At 38.4% G+C, this 21,700-nt stretch overlaps 2 protein-coding genes across 5 annotated transcripts in view; both read right to left on the bottom strand.

Moving 5' to 3' along the window:
- LOC149024567 (Pentatricopeptide repeat (PPR) superfamily protein) overlaps positions 1-14,546 on the bottom strand; it is a 21,196-nt gene extending 6,650 nt beyond the window's left edge. For 3 of the 4 annotated variants that reach the window (XR_016171658.1, XM_089144800.1, XM_089144801.1), the window contains exons 1-11: positions 13,960-14,545; positions 13,206-13,366; positions 12,505-12,582; positions 11,494-11,573; positions 7,613-7,697; positions 6,841-7,260; positions 5,886-5,993; positions 1,758-1,825; positions 1,523-1,610; positions 1,363-1,434; positions 1,206-1,259 (exon numbers count right to left, since the gene is read on the bottom strand). Coding sequence is in view for 3 of the 4 variants with exons in the window: in XM_089144800.1 (XP_089000926.1) it covers positions 1,206-1,259; positions 1,363-1,434; positions 1,523-1,610; positions 1,758-1,825; positions 5,886-5,993; positions 6,841-7,260; positions 7,613-7,697; positions 11,494-11,573; positions 12,505-12,582; positions 13,206-13,366; positions 13,960-14,437 (1,692 nt within the window). In the remaining variant the exon portion in view is untranslated. Of the gene's footprint in view, positions 1-1,205; positions 1,260-1,362; positions 1,435-1,522; positions 1,611-1,757; positions 1,826-5,885; positions 5,994-6,840; positions 7,261-7,612; positions 7,698-11,493; positions 11,574-12,504; positions 12,583-13,205; positions 13,367-13,959 lie in introns of all 4 variants that reach the window. The other variant, XM_089144799.1, reaches the window with a different exon arrangement.
- Positions 14,547-16,495: 1,949 nt separating this feature from the next.
- LOC149024568 (putative galactinol--sucrose galactosyltransferase 1) lies at positions 16,496-21,491 on the bottom strand. Its single transcript, XM_089144804.1, has 13 exons — positions 20,959-21,491; positions 20,601-20,857; positions 20,419-20,509; positions 19,478-19,526; positions 19,287-19,378; positions 19,094-19,201; positions 18,876-19,010; positions 18,343-18,753; positions 18,090-18,231; positions 17,936-18,003; positions 17,712-17,846; positions 17,405-17,622; positions 16,496-17,275 (listed from the first exon to the last, which is right to left on the bottom strand). The coding sequence occupies exons 1-13, from the start codon at positions 21,147-21,149 to the stop codon at positions 16,899-16,901; spliced, it is 2,274 nt and encodes a 757-aa protein (XP_089000930.1). The 5' UTR covers positions 21,150-21,491; the 3' UTR covers positions 16,496-16,898.
- Between the last annotated feature and the right edge of the window lie 209 nt (positions 21,492-21,700).

Below are 21,700 nucleotides of genomic sequence, written 5' to 3' on the forward strand. Positions count from 1 at the left end.
AGCGACGTTGGTACAGGGCAAATTACCCCCATCCCTTTCTCTTCCATAGCTTTGATGTTCTTTTGACTCAAGGAGACACCCCATTGATCACTACCTGTTGCTCATTGCAAAACCTGCAAGGCTGCAACCAACCATAAGAACAGCCCCAAAACCTCCATTGAACCTTCCAAAACAATACAACCTGCAACTGCAGATCTCATGGGCCATTGGTATTCAGAATTCAGTCTCCTACCTAGGAACCCTCCTCCCACAGGTTAACACCACTCAATCCAAATTATACCCTAAAATCCTTCTCTAGCCCTTTTGACCCTAGAGTCCTACTCTCCCTCAACTCTTTTTGTGGGAACCCTCAAACTAGGCTGAAATTTAAGTCTGACTATCATTAGGGCCTCTAGACTGTAGCCCTAAAACCCTGACAACCTATACCCAAATTTCCCTTTTGTAGTTCTGTTTTACTAAGATCCTGCAGCTTCGCACTTGTTTGAATCCCTCAAGCAGGCTACATAAGAAAGCTTAGCCAAAGCAAATGAGAAGTTGTGAAGTGAAATCCAAGCCTCAGGCAAATCGGCCCCAAATATAACTCTCCTGAAAATTGACTAAAACTTGGACATCAATTACGACCACTAGTCAAAGGATGGTTGTTGAAGATATTCTAACCATATCTCTATTTTTTGTGGGTAAACTTTCCCTGCTGGCTCCAAAAAGCACCACAACAGAAGCAACTAAAATGGGGTGTACTGTCTGGCTGCTCAAAAGAGAGGAATGTTTTGTCAAGGGAATCAAAATATTATGGCCTCTTAGGTAGCCAAAATACGAAGATACTAATAGCTTTTAAAATGTCTGAGAGTGCTTCTTCATCTAAACTAGACAGAAAGTTTTATCCAATGAAAATGGAAGTGCTCCTCTCTAGGGATGTGACAATAGTATTTCCAAAAACCAATTGCTTTCCACACAACCAAATGTAAACTGGAAAGAAGTGCCATTTTCTAATTTCTATTCACTTGTACTTCAATGGCAACTAGTTTACATGATAACCTAAGGACAACAAATAGTTTCAACAAAAAAAAGTTTAAAGTCTAATTGAAGGATATGACTTTTTTTTTCTAATTTTTGAATAAAGTAAGCTTTACCTACTCGGCAATCTGTGCCAGACAAAAGTCCATTCAACAGTCTATAGACAATGACTTCAAGTAACAAGAGCATACCTCTTCAAGATTTTCTAACTCCATTATTTGCTGTATCTGTTCTGCAATACTCTCCTGTAAGAAGAATTCTGGGTGTTAATAAGCATGACTGACATCAGTCAAAAGAAAAACTGCTAGATCAGGTTGAGGAGCTGATTCACAATCTAGTTGTACACACCGCATTGCTCACTGCTTCAGCAGCAAGAACATCTGAGTCCATTTCCACCTCAATTTCAATCATTGAAGAAATCTAACAAAAAAAAATCTCACCATCATCTTTCTAAATTTTTGAAAGGTCAATTATGAGAATTAAGAGGTCTTTTTTCCCATGAACTTACTTTTGCATAGCTGTCAATCAGCTCAATTCGTGCCATGAGGGAATTCTCCAAACTTTCACGAACCTTTTTTACTCTGCTTCTCCGAGCACTAAGAAAAACCAGTAACATTTTCATTGAGAGAACATCAAAATTGTACATTTTCCCTTATGCCTAAAACCTGATTTTATTTTATGGAAAATTTTCTCCATATGATTACGACGACAAACATGAAATTTAGAATGTTCAAGTATTTCACCGATATGAAGGCTCTCCAACGGCTAAAATTTTATTCTCCAACTGGCACATTCGAGCCAACATCCACACCTAGACAGGAAACAAGACGAGTTTTCATTGTTTTTTAAAAAGAGGAAACCAATCATTTTTTTTTACTACAAATATCATGCACGATTAGGTATTCCTCCTCCATGGAAAAAGGATAATAATATTTGGGTCCTCTTTCATTGCTCATAAATAGGGGCATATTGTTGTGCAATCTTGCAAATGTTTTTTCAAGGTTCCTTGAGCATGGCTAGAGATGCTCCTAACCTTTGAATTAAGTCATATTCTCTTATCAAACCTTTGATTTAACCTGGCAGCCCAAAGTCAGCAATCCATAAATATAATATGAGATAATCATACAACCTGGAATTAGGGCAGAAATGTTTAGTAATGTCCCACTCAGTCTGGCCTGACAGTTAACCAGATGGTTGTAACCACAACACTTGTTATATCACCAGAAAACTTCTTAAAACAGTCTAGATGTTCAAAGATTTGATAGCAATATTCTGATGCTACCAGCTCACGCATTGATTAATATATCATAGGTGGGTTCCCTTGAATGCGTTCAAATTGATTACAGGCATGAAAATCAACACTCAAAGAACACCACTATTCAAAAATTGGTTTGCATGAGAAAATTAAGTCTATATTGAATTTATGACTCCAACGTTCATTTTTATTAGGGGTGTAGATATAGTTAAATAAATGGTTTGTGATCTCGCCGAGATCTCACTATTTTGAGAGTCTGGCGAGATCTCATTTGTCGTAGATCTCTCCCGAGATCTCAATCTAGTCAGCCACTTTACATGTCATCTCTCGACCTGTCTTTGCTCTCTCTTGCCTCCCAACTTACTGAGACCTTCCAAACCTCAAATTTTGCCTATTTTTTGTTGGATTGACACTGGATCTTGGTCTGTAGCAAGGTTTAGCACATCTACATCAAGAGAGGAAGATCAAACAAGGCCATTTGAAGGAGTTCTTCAACCAAGACGACAACAACTATTCATGGGCCCAAACCTAAATTGCAAAGGAAATCTTGAGGGGAAGGTCATCAACAACAGAATTTGAAGCATGAGCATACCCAACAATTTTATTATGAACTTATGATGTTTGTATTATTGTACTCTCGAGCGTCGAGAATGTGATGTTGTATACTTGTATCGTACTTGTATGGATGGAATTCTGATATTTTAAGTTATTTGATGTATTTGACACACTTGATTTTCATTTATATGTCTTAAAGGTTTTATATTTCATGTTGTATAACCTTGCATGTTCAATTCTGCAGCATTTTGGTTTCAAACTTAGGGTCGACTTAGGACTCATACTTAGGGTTGTGTTCTCACAAATCTAAGGCCATTAGTGTGTTCAAAAGGCCTACATTAGGCTAACTATTGAGTTTGAGCCCAACCTAAACCTTAAAACCTCCCAAGATGGGCCCTCGAGTTCTCTCGAGTTTGCCATTAAAAATTCCCAGATCTTGCCATCTCGAGCGAGATCTCACATTTTTGGCCTAGCAAGATGGGTGTCAAAAGCAAGTTCTTGAACCATGGTTAAATACAACGATAACAACAATAGAAAAATCTAGTAACAAAATGGATTACCCAACAGAAAGGTTCCCCCCCCCCCCCACCCACCCAAAAGAAAAAAAGCCAACAAACCTTGCCAACACATCCCCAAACCCCCCACCCCTTCCAAAAAAAATTAAAAATAAAATAAAAGGGGTGGGGGGGGGGGATGAAAAGCTTATCCGCAATAAATTTTCAAATCCATTTCTTTAGAAGAAAGAAATTCCTTGGAACCTTAAATGTCAAAGCATCCAAAACAAGTAAAGACTGGAAGAAAAGAAAAAAAAGTCCTCCCAACCAAGTTGGGTGCGGAAGATTTTTTTTTTGGGGGTGGGGGTGGGGGTGGTGTGTGTGTGTTTCTTCTAATAAAGTTGAAGCCACTTCAACAAGAAGTAGGGAACTTCATTTGTACCTAAAAATCTCTATAAAATGGATTTTAAATTTTCATTTCTTGATTAAGCTATAACATAATTGATCACTTGCCATGAAACTATCTAGATTATAATATTTGTTTCAGGCTATTGAGTAAGAAGCAGCATTATGCATAAGATACCACCTAGAGACAGATAGACAACCTTGGTGTAATAGGGAAACTAGCTTCTTTTTTGAACTGTTCAACCTCTATGGACCAAGAGAAACTATAGGATGTTTAAAGACAAAATTTGAACCAAGGATCAGAAGGTAGTAGCCATCGTTGGGGATGTGGAGACCAAGTGTAGAGGATTGGTCATAACAGGAATATAACAGGAAGGAGAATGCAAAAACTGTATATAGCTGAAAAATGAGCTGTCCATATTGCTTGGAGAAGCAATATACCTAGAGCCTGCTCATGAAGCAAACCACCTTGCTAATGGTGGCATTACATTGTGATGGAGAATTAATAGATTCAGTTGCAGCATACAGGGGAGTGATAGGGATGCTTCGGTTGATCCTACTGGAAAGGGAGATGAATTATTGGTTCTCACTATGGACCTACAAACAATCCTAAAAGGGTTGACATTATGCATCAAGAGGGGATTCATGAATGTAGATCTGACTCAGCTACCTATTGACATAATAAACGGGAATATTCAAGGGCCTCAGAAAGAACAAAGTAAGAAGTCAGAAAAAATTGGCAACAAGCAAATTTGTTACATGAAAAGAGTTCAAACATGTTTGCAGAGAGCTAAACCATCCAGCAGACTACATGGCATTTGTGAGAGTGACCACTGACCAGCTAACATGGACACTGGAGGAGCTACCTGCAGAGCTTATAAAGCTAATCCAAGAGGGTTCTAGAGGGCTGCTATTCTGTAATCTTTTCCTATCTAATTCCAAGCTTATTTATCAAAAATAAATAAATTGTTGGTTGCCATAATTATTTTTGAAAACCTTCCGGCTGTTCTTCAGTCTTCACTTCTTCGAAAGAACTTAAACGTTGCAGAATTGAATAGCCTAACCACCGAAAAATACTAGGAAGTCATAGGATAAGGAATAACATTTTTCTTCTTTTCGGGAAAATTCCGGTCGCTGGTTCAAAGGAAAAAACCAGAGGTCACTGCTGTAGAAGAAAAAAATACAGAGAGAGATAGAAGAGAGCATGGCAGAAGAAGAAGATGAAAAAAAGAACAAACAAAGCAGGCGATATTTTTTTCTGTTTTTCAGGTCGCAAGGCTCTTGTGATTCAGAAAGAAAAAGAAAAAAACCCCAGCAATGGGGGCTGGAATGATGAGGTGGCGTGGAGGAAAAAAGAAAAAACGTAACAACAATGGGTGTTGGAATGGGGATAGTTGCAGGTGCGATGGAGGTGATGGAGCAAAGATCACAACGATAGTTTGCAGGTTCAATGGAGGTGATGGAGGTGATAGCTGCAAGTTCAATGGAGGTGATGGAGGCGACAGTGCAAGTCACAATGATGGTGGTGGAGTGGGGTGGTGTAGGAGTGACGAGAGGCGAGAGAGTGACTCAATCTTCCTTTTCCCTTCTTTCTTATTCTTTTTTCTTCTTTTTTTTTTCTTTTCCTAATCGACTTTTGGCTCTGATACCATGTTGCAAGAATTTATTATGGTAGAATGGTTTAATTGATCAATGTGATTCCAAGCCCTCTTATTTATAATGAAGCAAAAATACACTATTACATATGTACCCTTACTTGGGCAACAAGAAATAATAAATTACATAAATAAACCAAAACAAACCACTAGAGAACTGAACCAACCAACATAAATAAATGTTGGTAAGACAGTTTTAGCTTGTGCCTCCACCTTTAGGTCAGGCTATTCACCAACAAGTTTATTTGTTTTAACTTGATGCAATTTCCATACACAAATTGTTATGAATGGTTAAAGCAAGACATTGTTACTGATGATTAAACAAACATACCAAGTCAAAGACAAGTGATTTATAAGGTTTAAAAATGGCTACTGTTTACAAATATCATAGGACTTTGATGAGCGCAAGGTCCACAAATAAATATACAAGACCAAAATTTAGAAACTATTTAGCATATAAACTATTTATGCATGTATTAGCAAATTTTCCGTGCATTTACTTATTACCTCTTTTTCTGCAGCTTCTTTAAGATCCTTAATCCGGACCTGAAGTACATCATATTGAGATAAAAGCTTTTGCTTGATAGCAACTGCATCCACAGTCCTCTCAGGGAGCTGGAAACATGATAAAGAAGAGATAAGCATCACAAGAACATTATTTTTGCATGATCATGTTTCCAAGCAATTCATTCCCATACATAACTATTATGTTCATATTACTCTCTGGGTCGTAAAACAAACCAATATGAAACATGGGAGATTTATAAGACAAAGAAAACTCCAACCTAGTTATTTTAAGTACCAATTAAATGGAATTATATATCAGAGTAATGATAATGGAAGCTGGATTGTATGAGTTTCGACCATCAACACAACTAGATGACCTAAATCATCCAAAGTTCACCCTGCAACAGCCATAACCCATCAACAAATTTTTTTTTAAGGTAGACAGAGATAAGAACTACGGAAGTGATCCATGACCATGCGAATTTGACATATGAACTTATGATATCTATGTAGGATAACCCAGCATCAATAGGTTGAGAGGGCTATTCGGGTGGCTTAAAGACTGCTAGATTAAATACATCTTATTTGTTGATTTTTGAAGGTGCTACTTCTCATAGATGGTAAAATCTGAGGCAATTTGTCACCAAGACCAAATCCAGCCTGCACCATACCTGTCAAAAGGGGGTAGGAGTAAAACAGCTAAATGCACTTGTTGGACCCTGCCTCCACCTTACCATATTTACAACAGGATAGGGTGAGGGTGGAAGTTGGTTTAGCCTTTTGTAACTTCAGTGTAGGGTTTTCATCTTGAGACCATAGGAGTCAGGGGAGGTCTGAAATGTAGGAAATAGACAATGTGGGAGCAGAATTACACAAAAATTCTCTCACTGCCACCCCTAACCTGTTAATGGTCCCTTTGTGTGTGATCAATTCTGAAAGAAGATTACCAACATACCTGACTCAATTGTGGCAACACTACAGCATTGATGGTAGCTGTAAGAGCAAAAGATGCAATGGCAGCAGCAGTAATGTATTGAGGCAAATTGGGGTCTATTATTCCAGAGGCAGCATCTCCAGTAGCCAGCAAAGCAATAATTGGGAAGAGAGTGGAGGGGTTATACAAAGAAAAACTTCCACTCCTTGCAGGGGCTCTTAGCAACTGGAACTCCCGTCCATTTTTGTGGTTTGTTAGAGAAATGGGCTCTCCTGGTTTAAATTCAGGAGCTTTTGGGCTGAGTTGCAGTGGACCCACCCTCATATAAACATATGATGGAGCAGCCAGAGAAATGGTTACTCTTTCCCCCTCTTGTGCAGGAAGCTCAACTGTTTCAGTGGCAAACCTGTGTGTACAAGCAGTACCAGTGGGAGTCTGGACCTAAAAAGTGAAGAGAGTAGAGACTGGATTAACTTATGCCCCTTTCTGCCTAAAAAGTGTTCAATGTACAACTAACAGAGCCATTTTCCAATCTCAAATAAATAGATCAAATGCATGATATAAGATGGAGACAAAATATACAAAAGATGTATCCAATAAGCTGATAACTGATAGGTAATGAAATATCATAACAACAGAATTGAGCATTGTAGGAAGAACTGTTTTTGAAGGGGGGGGGGAGAAAAAGAAAAAAGGCAAAAGCATTATACATATCAAAAAAAAGGGGGGGGGGAAGGAAGAAAAGGGAGGAATAAATGAAGCCATCTAAAATACTAAGAATCGAAGTATGTACCACAATAGAATGGACAGCAGCAGGAGTTTTTTGCTTCATTACTCTCAGGAACCTCAGTCCCCTTTCCCATGGTGGAACATCCATGCTGCGTTCGGCAGGAGGAGATCCTTAGAAAAAGTGAATCCCAGGATCAACACCATTTGTAAATTACATCAAATGATGGGAGGCACAAAAACAGCATATATGAGATTCTCACATTTTATATCATATAATACAATGTAATGCAAGTTCTTAAAGCCATGAGTGTTAATGCTTGAGTATCTAATAAGATCACCAAGCTTAGTTATAATAAAGATTGGAAGACAAAATTACAATATGGCCTCCTTCATAGCTTGATTCCAACAATGAGGTCAAGCTACAAGGAGAAAACCCTAAACTGCTGCTGCAGACCACATAACGCAAACACTACACCTTGGCTCGCATATATTACACATGCCTTACGTGCACAGAATAGGATGCAATCAATTCCCCATCATTAACATCAGCCAACTGATCACCTATCTTCCCAACAGGTGTACAAATGTCCACTACTTGTACTTGATGGAATGTCTATCAATCTCCACATGGTTGGTTCAGTCATGCTACATTTGGTTGTTGGCGACATTAAACATGGCTTTGTTTTCACAATACAAACATCAGGGAGATGAACAGAGCCAACAATACCTTGGGTAAGCTTTGAATCCTCAGTAACTCACAAATGCCTTATTCATCCGAAAAAAACTACAAATGCCTTGTGCTGTAGCTCGAAGCTCCACTTAAATAGTAGACCTCACTGCAGCATTTTTTATTCTTGCTTGTCAAGCCACAAGGATACCTCCGACAAGAAAACAATATCCTAAAATAGATTTTTGATCGGAAATTCACCGAGTCAGCAACAGCGTAGGCTTCAGTAGGGAAGCAACGATTTGGCAACAGAGACTTCCTTTTAGGGCTAAATTCAAATGGTGAAGAACGCAATGCATATCTGCCATATGAGTGGAATGGATATCATGCATTAACTGACCAAATTTACAACAAACACAATGCTAGTCTAGCACGTGAGAGGTGGATCAACTTTTTCATTAATCTTCGATAACGGCCCTTATCAACCGGTTCATCATCTTTATCCTTTAGTAGAGTAATAGCCACCATAGGTGAATCACAAGGATGGACAGCCCAACAAACCGGTCTCAGATAAAAGATTGAGGTTAGGCTACCTTTGAAAGATAAAGATGCCTTTTAAAGAAAAAGCAACCTCAATCCCAATGGTGGACCTACATTTTCCTTGATCCTTTATTTCAAACTCACATTTTAAGAAGCTCTTTAAACAAGAGATGTCTCTACCATCACTTCTTATTACTACAACACCCTCAATCCCAATGGAGGACCTACATTTTCCTTGATCCTTTATTTCAAACTCACATTTTAAGAAGCTCTTTAAACAAGAGATGTCTCCACCATCACTTCTTATTACTACAACACCATCCACACAAAATAGTTTATCAGCAGACCGTCTGATAAACAGAGTGTGATTAGCAATTTAGCATTGATTTGTTTGTATCCAACTCAAATCATGCCCTTGTGAAATCTACCAAACTAAGCTTGAGGAGACTTCTCAGTCCATTAAGTGTATGTGTTTTCCATTAATTTTTTCAGATGAGAGAAATCTAGAGCAATCTCCATATAGACTTCCTCCTCAAGCTCTCCATGAAGGACTGCATTCTTGACATCAAGCTGCTACAAATCCCATTGCACGTTTACACTTTACAAGGCATGATAAAACACAAAAGGGAAAATTACAAGATTTGTATATCCAATTTTGGTTTACCAAACTAGACATCCAATGTTTAGGTTAACAAAACTGGCCAGGTTGAGTTTGGGTACCACAAATTTAACCAAAACAGTGCCCCACCTTCACTACACCCTTATCCAATTGCCGTCGGCGATTCCAAGATCAACAACAATGAAGAAAGTCCAATCTTCAGTCTTCAAAACCGCGTTCTTCACGAATTGAACTTTAAACAACAGATGCAAACCTCCAACTTCATCCCAATAATCTCACCAGCCAATAGAGCTTATCCTGCCCTAAGTAGCAACGACTGGTGTTGCTGCATGGGGAAATTCTAGCAGACGGGTAGTAGTGGCATGGCGGCAATAAACTCCCGTTTTTCTTTCTTAAAAGGTGAGTATTTCATCTGAACTGGCAGAACAAATCCGAAACTCTCAAATAGCTTCTTTCTTTCTGTCTCCAACTTCACCGAGAACTTGAGTTTGCTTCACACTTTTTGTCTGCACTATAGCCCATTTTTGCTCCAAAACCTGCTAATATCTAATTTTTGGTTCTCAGAGATTTGTGGATCTCAGTTTTCTGGTTTCTCTAATTCTCATGTTTGGGTTCTCTTTCCCCTGTTTCTTCATTTTCATTCTTGTGAATTTAAGCAATCTTCCGTGGCGAAGATTTATTTTGTTATCTTCAATATGTGATTTCACTTGAAAATTTCATTCCTCTACTTCCATCATGGAAGATTATCTTCCTATCCCAATTGCAAGATTGATGGGGCATGAGTGGTGGTGGTGGCTGAGTCAATGCAATGGCGGTTGTGTCAATGGGTTGACAGTGGGAATTAAGGGCAAAAATGTCAATGCAAATGAGACCACTGTTTGAACTAGTTTTGCAAACCTAAAGCGGAAATTGGCAGTTTTTGTAAACTCCAAGCCAAGGTAGACACTTTTATATAAGAAAACCCAAAAATAGATAATCTTGTAATTTTCCCCAAAAAATGTTCAGCTCTCCCATGGGTGCAGGTCTCCTAGTACTTAATTCGACAAGTCTGGGTAAATCCCTTGGTTAGTAGTCTTGGTTTGTATCAGAAAATGTTCAGCTTTCCCAAGGTCGCAAAGGTCTCCTACTCTCTTCCTGATTTCAAGAGGAAAAACTTGGAATTAAAATTGTAGCTAAGCAACACCAGTAAAGAATTACCATTCTTTTTTAAGTGTATGTTTTCAAAGTGGGCAATTATTTAATATAGAGGGAGTGATTGATGTTATCATACTAAATGGAAGATGTCTAGTGATAACAATTTATTATGCATTACATAGTGTAACTCCTAATAACCAGAAACAAATAATGCAGCAGTAACAAGATCTGTATAGTTCAAGAAAAAGTGAAACTTTTCAAAATAGACCACTTTGAAAAGCTTATCAATATCCCATATATCTACAAAACTAACACTGTTAGGTCGAGGAAAGAGTTATAAACACAAAAAGGTGCTGATTAAGGTTAGGCATACTAAGGTGCTTTCCTTAAATGTAATTTCAGCGAAATAGACTTTGCCAAATGGAAAAGTTGATTGGCAAAACATTTTGGCTTCGATAAGAGTCAGAACAGATGACTGCCGAATTTTTTTTGGTTTTGACAGGGTTTGAAATTGTACCAAAATCCGAATTTTTCCCACATCCCAAGAGGTTTGAAACTTTATAACGATAAAAGAGTGCAAAATAGTGATCAGAGTATTGTAAGCATGCATGGATATGCATGGGGTTACAAACGACTACACGATGGATGGCTAACCTGAACCTTGGGCTATCAGTCCAACGGATAATTTCGACATTATTTTTTCCATTGGCATAATGAGGAAAAACCACTTTGTTAAGCTAATCAAAGCAGGCAGCTCAAGTGAACTTTTGCCTTTCATCCAACAGGACAAGTGCCAAAGGTACTGTTCCTGTCCATTTTATTATGAACAGGTAAAAAACATTTAATGAGCATCTTACAATCTCATAATGAAAGCCAAAGAGAGAGAGAGAGGGCATATAAAGAAATGCAAGAATGTTAATGGGGAACTTGCTTGAATACCAAAGAGACATATAGAATGGATAGTAGAACAGATATTGAAAATGACCTGATTTCTTCTGACTCAATACTAATGATATTTCCAGAAACAAGCTCATACTGGTAGCGGCACTTGGAACAGGATGCAATCTACACGAAAAATATGCATTAATTAGATTTTAGAAAAGGTATCAAGAGAAATGTTGGTTTTTCTCGCCACGATAAAGGGTAGCGTCTTGTTAAATTTTGGGAAGAGAATATTGGCTTCATGAATAGCTCATGCTACTAGAAAACTAAGGACAGTAAAATTCTTAAGAAGAGGTAATTGTTTTCTCCACATTGTCACTCAGAATCCCACATGGAGAAGCAAACATTGTTACAGATATGAAAACATGAATCCTTAAAAAATTGTAGGAAATTTGAAAAAAGAATAGCACAGGAAAACTCACAGTTTTGATGCTTTAAGTAGTTACTCTGCTAGGTTATGTTGGTCACTTATGACAGACTTCATCAGTTTCTAACATAGATTTAAATGGGGCAGCTTTAGCAGACAAAACCCCGAAACAACCAGGTTAGTTGGGAGGTTATGTCAACAATTGCAACCCTGAGAGACATCATTTTCAACCTCTCTCTGGTCCTGGCTAAACTATGTAACTGGAAATCCAGTACAACATATTTGAACTCACCCAAAAAAAGAAAATAGGATAGAAAACAGCAAAGTTTTTTCATGCCTGGTGCCTCATATTCATTTTCAGCAAGAAGACCAACCGTTCAGTATTTTCTTAGATGCCTACAAAATTTTCACCTGAAATGTCTCAACCATCACGTAGCATGTCATGGTATCAGTTTTCTGGTATCTCGAACACTTCAAAAATGATTGATATTAAAAAAATTAAAACAAGCAACAAATGCTAGAATGTATGCAGGAGAAACAATGAAGAAATACAAGCATAGCTTGGGTATCTTTTGAGTACAGTGGATTTAGAAGATCCACTAAGCTGATCACATCTAGTTGGGGTAAGGCTGGGGTGAGTTAAGTTGAGCTGACAGGTCAACAATGATAGTTTTCTGATTGAAATACCTGAATGCCATTTTGGGGTTGAACAACAACAATAGCTATCATACATCTAGGACATCTCACAACCTTCCCAAAAGGGACCTGCAAAATCAACCACCGAAAAAATGTAAACAGAGAAACATATTAATTGACAAAAATGATGAAAGACCTAATAAAAGTCAGTATGAACCATGGACCATAACAAAGAAGCTTCAAGATTCAGTCAGAGGTGGTCAAGGTTTCATTCTGAGTGCTAAATTGGAAGGCTAAGTCCCATTATGGTGCTTTCTCTTTGGTGAGAGAAATGCATGAGGATATTGTAAGTTACAACTGTGCACAGAGGAATATTCAGTCTCCAAGTCTTCATGAGGATTTTAGGGGAATCTTCTAGTGGTGGGCCACACAGCATCTCAAAAGACAAAGCTTGAATAGCATAAGTTGATCTAATAGAGTAATTTTACAGAAAGGTTCCTGTGGGATCCAGAAGGAAAAATGAATCTCACAATTGTTTGTTGGATACGCATCTAACTACATATACATTTGGCAGGTTAACTCGTCTTCTGATGGAAATCCATTCGTTAGTCTAAAAGCAATAGGATTTTGGTAAAGGCAGAAGTAGAATTAAGCCCAAAATAGATTTGGAATGGTCACGATGAACTCTTATTGAGGCATAAACCATACGTGTGGCTCTGAGCCAAAAGATGTTGAAAAGAATCATGCCTTACCTCCTCCCCAGAAGAAACCCCGACCCGGCAAACATCTGATAGCGTCTTGATAGCATCAGAAACCCGCAACAATGCTCCAAGGCCCCGAACCAAAGATGCACAAGTGTACGCATCCGGCCTGGACCACTTCCATCTCTGAACAAGATACATTTCATTTGCACCTGTCCATGATTATACGAATCCCTTGCAATTAGAATCCAATAGCATAACCATAGAAGCAATAAAACTCACATGATAGGGAGAAGAAAAGCCAGACAAATTCAAGGGAGAACTAATGAAAGAGAAACATATGGATAGAGAGAGTAAGGAACAAATGTTGTGAAGGGGGGAAAAAATGCACAGATCTTGTTCTCTTGCTTTCTAGTGCGGTCAAGACTAATAATGGGTAAGTACACATGGATGAAACCAAGCACTCGTGGTCCAAGGAACAATAATGTGGCACCAGTAGGTGGCAAGATGAAGAGAAGTTATGTGAAGAAGGTGTGGTTTTGGTCTCATGTACAAAGAGGACTAAGCAGTAAACCCTGATGGCCATGAGAAGAGTTGAAGTTGAGGGCAACGAAGGAAACCGACAGGGCAGACTTGGGCTGGATTAGTGAGAAACAACATTTAGAACACCAATATCAACATTAGAATCGAAAATGGTTCATTTAAAGATCAAAATGATGCATTCCTACATAGGGAAAAGAAAGAAACTGCTCCCAGAGTAACATATGGATTGAAAGTAGCCATAGGAGCAAAGATAGATAGATACGTTGATCAAAGCTCGAACGCATGGCGTGAAAAACGGAAAGTGCCAAATCGGCGTTGTTGCGATCGAGCGCAGCGGTTATAATCGAACAGCAATCGGATGTTTCGACAACGCCTCCATCTCTGTTAGATTTCTGGGCGATCATCTCTAAGGCTTCGTCTGCATCCTTCGCGACTGAAACTCTACTCAACAACTCATCATCCAACAGTCCCGATAGAGACTTCTCAGCATTCCCATCCGCTCTCTCACCTACCGAAGCGCGTACTCTGAGGTCTAACGAATCAGAAGAAGTGGAATTGAAGGAATAACAGAGCGTGTTCTTGAAATTGAAAACCGAGCTATTACTGTTGTATCTTCCAAAGAGGAGAATCAAGAAAGCACTTCTGCTGGTGGACGATGTTGCAGATATCTTGGATAAATGAGGAGTGGGAGGTAAGAGATGAGAGGAAAACCCAACTGAAGAACCTAAGTTCAGAGTCATTTTTTTACTTCGTAGGCTAGCAGTGCCAGAGCAGCAGCTGCTACTACTTTCAGTAGCCCAACTGCCCAAAGAGCTGCCGGTTTTGAAGCTTAATCGAGTGACGACTAAGGATTGGAAACGAGCGGTTGCCAAGACACAAACTGAAATTCTTAGCTGGCTATTTCTGATTGGCGAGAAATGGATAATAGAACAGAAAGGGTTGATTTGAAAAATTGAATCTAAAATTTGTAATCCCAGAATAAAAAATAAATAAATAAAAAAAGAAAAAAGAAAAGAGGAAATCTCAACATTTGTGAAATTGAATGGCTGTTATTAAGTGATAAAACCAATTTTAAATCTCAACATTTTCATCTGTTACTTCAGATTAGCTCTTGGATATTTTTTTCAATAAAAGGACACAATCAAGGTTAAATTTATGAGCAAATTGCACCTAGCACCCCAAAATGGAGGCCTTAAAGCAATGGCACCCCTATTTTATGGTTAAAAATCACAGAGACCCCAAAATTAGATTTTGATTAGATATATTTGTCAAATTTATCACTGAAAATAATTAAATTATTATTTATTTTCAAAAATATTCCTATAATAAATAGTGTTTGAAAGGTTTTCAATGATGGTTTTCAATGATAAATTTGACAAATATATCCAACGAAAATCTAATTTTGGAGTCTCTGTGCTTTTTAAACATAAAGTGGTGCCATTGCTTTAAAGCCTCCACTTAGAGGTGCCAGTGCAATTTACTCTAAATTTATTGATAAGAAAGTGGGACAATGCCTATGTCGACAAATACAAACATAAATGTACACAGAAACATCAAGCAATAAATTTTGGCCTTCTATGAGGGCATAGCATTGATTTCATGCTTCTTAGCATCAATGTGCGAGAGCCGCACTATTTTTTAATGTTTTGTCCCCTTAGGGTGTCAATTGTGTACCGAAATCATTTAGCCGTATAGATCTACGCCGTCTTAAATAGCACCGCTCAAAATTTGGTATGGTACCGGTTTGATGGAACCATACCATGGTATGTCTAGAAATCGTACCAAATTTTCATAAAATGGTATGGTACTATATAAAAAGGTAATATATATGTAATTTCACACTTAGATTAGAATGCCTTAATCCCATAATGCATGAATAGAAGTTAAATTTGAGTTGATTGAATTAAACCCCAATGTATACCCCATCATGCATGAATAGAAGTTAGATTTGAGTTGATCGAATTGTTGCTGTTTGCAAAGTTGGTTTTTGCCTTACTACTCTATAAGAGAATCATCTAGTATTTAAAGTTTATATAAATATTATTTGCTTTGTGTTTCAAGTCAAGTAATTTTTTTTTTTTGAACAAATAATAACTTATATTAAACTCTCTAGGCTAATGCCAGAGGAAAGGAAATTAGTGTTTACAAAACAAAGTGGGGGCTGCCACCAGATATGATTAAGCAGAAATTTCTTAGAGCCACGGGCTAAGAAATCAGCAAGATAGTTACAAGATCTATGGACAAAGCGAAAACTTATATACATCAAATTAGAAGAGAGCCTCAGAATTTCCTGGACTAAGCCGTGACTTGGCCAGTCTAGAATTCTGGACTTGGCCATTTGAAAGCTCTAGTTCATGCTATGAGACAGCCCTAAGAAAATCATCTACAACTTTGAAGTTAATATGCAAATTACATATAAGTGTTTCAAGTCAAGTAAGCTAATTAGTCCCTTGACGTTTAAAATACATGTTGGATGTACTTGGTGTCTAAACTCCAATTCTCCAAACCTGTGAAACCACTCTTCCACTTCGACTTACAAGCTATTGTATTGAAGATTACAGTGACCCAATAAAAATCTTATTTTGAATTATGTTTTTTTTTATCAGATATTTGATGATACAAGTAAAAAACATTGAATTATCTTTCATGATCCTACGGTCATAAGCACATATATTGTCACTTTGGACAATAAAGACTTTTCTTTAGAGCATAAGATCTTAATAAACCAATAATAAAGGTGGCATGGGTTCTTTGGTATTGAAATTATACCGCACTATATACCATGTTTAAACTGTTTTCCCGCACTGGTTTCATATCAAAACCGTACCGTACCATACCATGTAAATTCGGTATGGTACAGTTTTGATTTTCAGTATTCAAAGTTAATACCATACCAAAAGGGTACCAATTGACACCCTTACTTTCCCACTACTTTTGATACCCGACTATGGAGAAACCCTCTTCCTCTTCATTTCCCTCAAACACTGTCCATGTTGATTTTCTAATTAAAATCTAATGTAAAAGTGAATCCATTCATAACTGTGGCATACCCCACAGTATATGTTACATATTCTGGTAGTCAAAGACTCAAGAATCAAGGTTTACATTGCATCTCAGCTATACTCCCTAGAGACACCTTAGAGACACCACGGCCATGTGCTCTGGAACCCAGATTTTCCATACAAGAATTGTGTTAGCTAGTTATAGTTCTATTGTTATGTTCCACAGGTATAGTTCCTCAGTTGGAACTCTCAAAACAAAGATTGCTAAACCAGATGTTTCCTCGTATGTGAATTCAACTTCTTCTGTGTCAACAGTTATCCTCCTGGGCCTTGCTGATGAATAAGAACCAAATTTGCCACAACCACGAACTTTCATATCAATCGTTGAGCTTTTCTCAGATTCATATCTTAGCTCTTTAATGGCTCCTCCAGAATTAAACATCTCAACCAAGCCAATGGGAGCAAAAGAAGCTCCACCAGACAGCTTCTTGACAGGTACCACAGTGAAGACATCATATTCCCGTGAATGCAGTGTGATCGGCAGAGATGCACTCTTTGGGAGAAAAGTTGGCACTCCTGCAATTAAAAGAAAGCAAATTGCATTGTTTCAATTGATCTGAAAAAGGCTTACTTTGACTAGATAGTAGTTCATCACTCTGAAAAATAAGTTTCATGGAGGCTTTTATAAGTTCAGAAAGCACATACCAGCTAGATGAGAATAAATTATGGTATCTCCATTCCATCCCTCCTCAGCAATCTTAGGAAGATAATCAACATCCATTGAACGGACAACCCCTGTAATTGTTGCTGGTTTTTGATCATGTATCATGTTTGTTTTTCCAACCCTACACCACCCTGCTCCCTGACAGTTGAAAACCCCCACGACTCCAGAGAAATTGTTGAGATTCCATATCTTCAGAAGACTAAAGAAACAACACATGAATTAGTAAAACCAATAAAAACAACTATCAATGTATGTCTGACATGAAAGAAAAATGCACTTTTGTCTCACCTATTTCCATCTCTGGCTGGATCTGAAAACAAGCAATCCCTTGTAGGCCTTCCTGGAAGTCTTGCCCGCAAAATAGATCCATCTGGAAGTACAAGCTTCCTCAATAAGTTGAAGTCATGCTGTCCAGGCTTGTCACTGCATATCATGGATTTCCATTATGAGAAATGATCCTATAATGGTCAATCATCAATGACCCTAACATTAACACTCATACAGACTATCACCTCACATAAATTGCGCACCCTCCTACTGCACGAGCTGCTCCATGGTATTCTGCCATAGGATGAAGGCTCTGGAATATGATACAGGGTAGGTTAGGATCTGCCATTTTTTGCTAGACTAAGAAAAAACCTAAAAATTGAATTTTTGGCAGCTTACATGAAACATATCCCAGTCTGGCTGCATGAATTCTCCAAGAAAGACAGTATTGTAAGCCACAGATGCAATATGAATTGTGTGGGATGCTGGATCTCTGGGCCAGAAATCATCTGATGCTCGTATAACTGCTGCCCGCTTCGAGCTAAATTCCAACACACAGAAGATTAGCTCTCAGGTTGAAATTAGATTATACTTTGTTTATAGAGTTTTGATAATCAAAACCTAGAGAGACAAAACATGATTGAAAGAGTACCTGTACAAACCATCTGTGTTGTGACTCATACAAGAGATAATGCCATTATCCGGAAAGTTTCTAGCAATTGAAGCCTCTAATGCCTGATGGTACTTTCTTGCAAGTTTGACTCTTCCACCATGGCCAGCTCCTAGAATTTCAAGAATGTTCTGAACATCCACTTTGACCCCATCAATACCAGCAGATGCAAGATAAGAGTGGAGTTCATTGTAGAAGTTGTAAACTTTCTCAGGGTTCACAAGGCCAACACCATTAACTGTAATGGTATCCACAACCTCACAACGCTCATTGGACCGAACCCCTGGGGACGCAACTGGGTATGTCATCTTAGATTCATAGCGTTCCAATTCCCCAGCACCAGGCTTAACACCACTCCAATACCCCGTTATCGCATGCCATACATAAACATATCTGTGAAAGAGAAAGGAATTATGGAAAGAGGGGGGGGGAGGATTTTAGAAAACTAGTTGCCACTGAAATCATATAGATTCAAATAACAGTGGGAGAGTAAAGAAGTAACCCTAAAGTCTTACTTTAAAGCATGTGAATCTTTGATCTCTGTAACGATATGGGCTATTCCCATTGCTGGATCCTCTTCTCTGTGGCCTTCTTTACCATTTTTCTGAAATTTGTGGTTTTCTTTTATATGAGTTAACCTGTTGGCAAAGCTGAAAGAGAACAGGAACGCAGAAATTAGCAATGGAAAAAGCTTACAAATCAGAGAAAAGAAGGGTTTGGTCTGAGTGCTCACTTTGCTGCATCTGGTTTGTAATATGAAACCCCAGTAGCATCCATGCCAACCGATTGCCAACCATCATCAATTATAACAAACCTTGGAGGAATTCCACCTTTCTCCAAGCTGCAAGAATAGCCACTTAAATACTATTCTTTATTGTTGGAACCATGTAAATTTCAAGAGGCATTCAATATGAGAAGAATGATACCTTTGTAATCCTTGTTTCACTCCCTCTGCAGTGACATCTGTATAGAATGCATCCCAGGTGCACCAACCAAACCAGTTGAGCATGTCAGGCAACTAAACGAAGCAAAACATCATAAGGAATTTAGCCATGTTGATAAGCAATGCATCAGAAATGATTTTAAGCTATCAACCATCGGATTGTCAGATGAATACCTTCTTCTTCTCACGGTGTGAAAAAGTCTGCAAGTGCTTCTCAACAGTCCTGTTGAATTGTTGAACCAAAATCAATCAAGGGCCGTTGGTGAAACATGAAATCATTGCTTAGATCAAGGAAAAAATGTTGAAATGGGCACAATTTTGATCGAGATGGTCGAAATCTCCAAACTTTCGGTCGAAACCTGTAACTTTTCTGAAATAATTGGAATTTTATTTTGGTTTTAAAAAGTGTAGGCACTTCGATCGAAATTTCGACAATTTTGACCAAAATTTCTTCTATGGTTTAGATCAACCAATAACAGCCCAAAGCTAGCCACCCAAAAACAATCTATAGTCCATTCCATTATAGCACCTGGATGCTTCCAATGGAATAGCATAGAAGGGGCAACAGTAGCTCACCAATACAGGGGAGAGAGGGGTTACAATAAAATCATCTCTGACATCAATTAATCTGAATCAACGGCTGCAATCTATAATTACCAACAACCAGGATCTTCAATTACAACATTTGAAATATGCTTGTATGTTAACCCGATTTGCAGGATCAGAAATAGTTGGTTCTCAAAGCTACATCAGTCAGGCACAGCCATTATCCTACAACCCAAAATCTAAGTCCCAGTGTAACCGACAAGGAGGAGATCAACCTTCTTTTACGTTTATCTGGCCTATAGTTTCCTCAAGTGGGTTGTACATGGTGAAGAACAATATTTAAAACCAGTAGTTTAAAGACTCCTTGAAGAAGTTTCAGAAAGAACATGAAAATTGAAAATATTTTGCGTTCAAATAAACCAGTTTCTTTAGAAATCTGAATGCGTTTCCCATCATAGGGTGAAATCTTGAACCCAGAGAAACAAACAAAACGCCAAGGGAGAAGGGGAAAAAAAATGAAACACACACACGCACACAACTAGGGCAGGTTGATGGATCAAATTTCTTACTTTACTGCATTTGTGATAACATCAAACGGATCTGATCCGGCCGCTATGAAAACCAAATGGCTCCCTTCGAATCCATCAACAGTAGGATCTCCTGCAGTAAAGAATAAACCAAAAAACATCATCAGACAACGATAACTCACATGAATAGTATCAACTAAAAGCCAAAGGTTATCTTCCCCTACCACTTTCCAAACAGATCTCCAGTTCATCGTTTGCATTCCCTTGAAGTACTGCTCTGAAGGCTCCCTCAAGAATGGGCAAGAAAACGGTGTAAACAGCAGGTTGACCTCCACCTTCTCCTGTTTCACCAACATTGGATCCATCCTGTCCTTCAACAATCAAAAACTGCGTCTCGAAGGGGATATCTTTACCCCAAGAACCCATTCTCTGTGTCATCCACCACATCTTGAAACGGAAAACGCACATGAAGCGCAATCCTCTGTAAATTATTGGAATTAATGTAAAATTTTAGTTTTCTGTAAACCTAAAAGGATAAACCGTGCAAATCAACCAGGAGATACAAGGAAGAATTGCACTTACAAAAGCTTTCCCACGGGAAAGACGCGATGACTACCACACTTATCAGATATAACACCGATGAAAGCACCATTTGTCATACCATTGCCATCGGCCGGCGTTAAGATGATGTTGTCCTTCACATCCGTCAGAATTCGGTTTCCAAGAACCGTCAAGTTTCCATCGGCAACAGAAATCCCAGCACCAACTGTCATTTTCAAAGGCAAAACTACTGCAACAACTCCAATTTACAGGAGGCAAACAATTTTAAGGAAGAACAACCTGGATTGTGAGGAAAAATCCAAGAACCAGAGAAGATAAATATAAACTCCTCTTGTAACTAAATTTAGATCAATCGAAACCCAAGAGTTTCAAGAAACAGCAAATACAACACTACAGTACTACAACAAAACTAAAATCGCAATGATCAACCGACGGGGAAGGTGGAGCCGTGAAGGAATTGAAGTGGAAAGAAGACAATTTATATACTTGACGAAAAGCACGAAATCCCATGAGCACAGTTGCAGGTTTGAATCCTCGGGACCCCATGAAAACCGGGGAAGCATAGATATGAAAAAAATATCAATTTTTTAAATGCCATTAACAAGGAATCTTGGCGGGAAGCAACTGATGCATTAACTAACGACATTCACTACGAGTCAATCGCACCGAAAAGAATCCGAACCATTGAGATTGAAGACTTGTGGACTGCCTGACTTCTAATCCTATGATTTTATCCTTCAGATGGGCGGTTCGGATTCGTTGT

Source organism: Hakea prostrata, chromosome 2 (assembly GCF_041222555.1).
Source record: "Hakea prostrata isolate BN-2017 chromosome 2, UWA_Hpros_2, whole genome shotgun sequence".
In the NCBI taxonomy this organism is placed as follows: domain Eukaryota; kingdom Viridiplantae; phylum Streptophyta; class Magnoliopsida; order Proteales; family Proteaceae; genus Hakea; species Hakea prostrata.

What these genes read in the sequence shown, in the direction of transcription:
- LOC149024568 (XM_089144804.1), bottom strand. Translation starts at nt 21,149, where the DNA reads ATGACAGTTGGTGCTGGGATTTCTGTTGCCGATGGAAACTTGACGGTT. An exon ending in TTTCCCGTGGGAAAGCTTTT is followed by an intron (nt 20,858 to 20,958) that starts GTAAGTGCAATT and finishes AATAATTTACAG; the next exon opens with AGGATTGCGCTTCATGTGCG. An exon ending in CAGACTGGGATATGTTTCAT is followed by an intron (nt 18,004 to 18,089) that starts GTAAGCTGCCAA and finishes ATCATATTCCAG; the next exon opens with AGCCTTCATCCTATGGCAGA.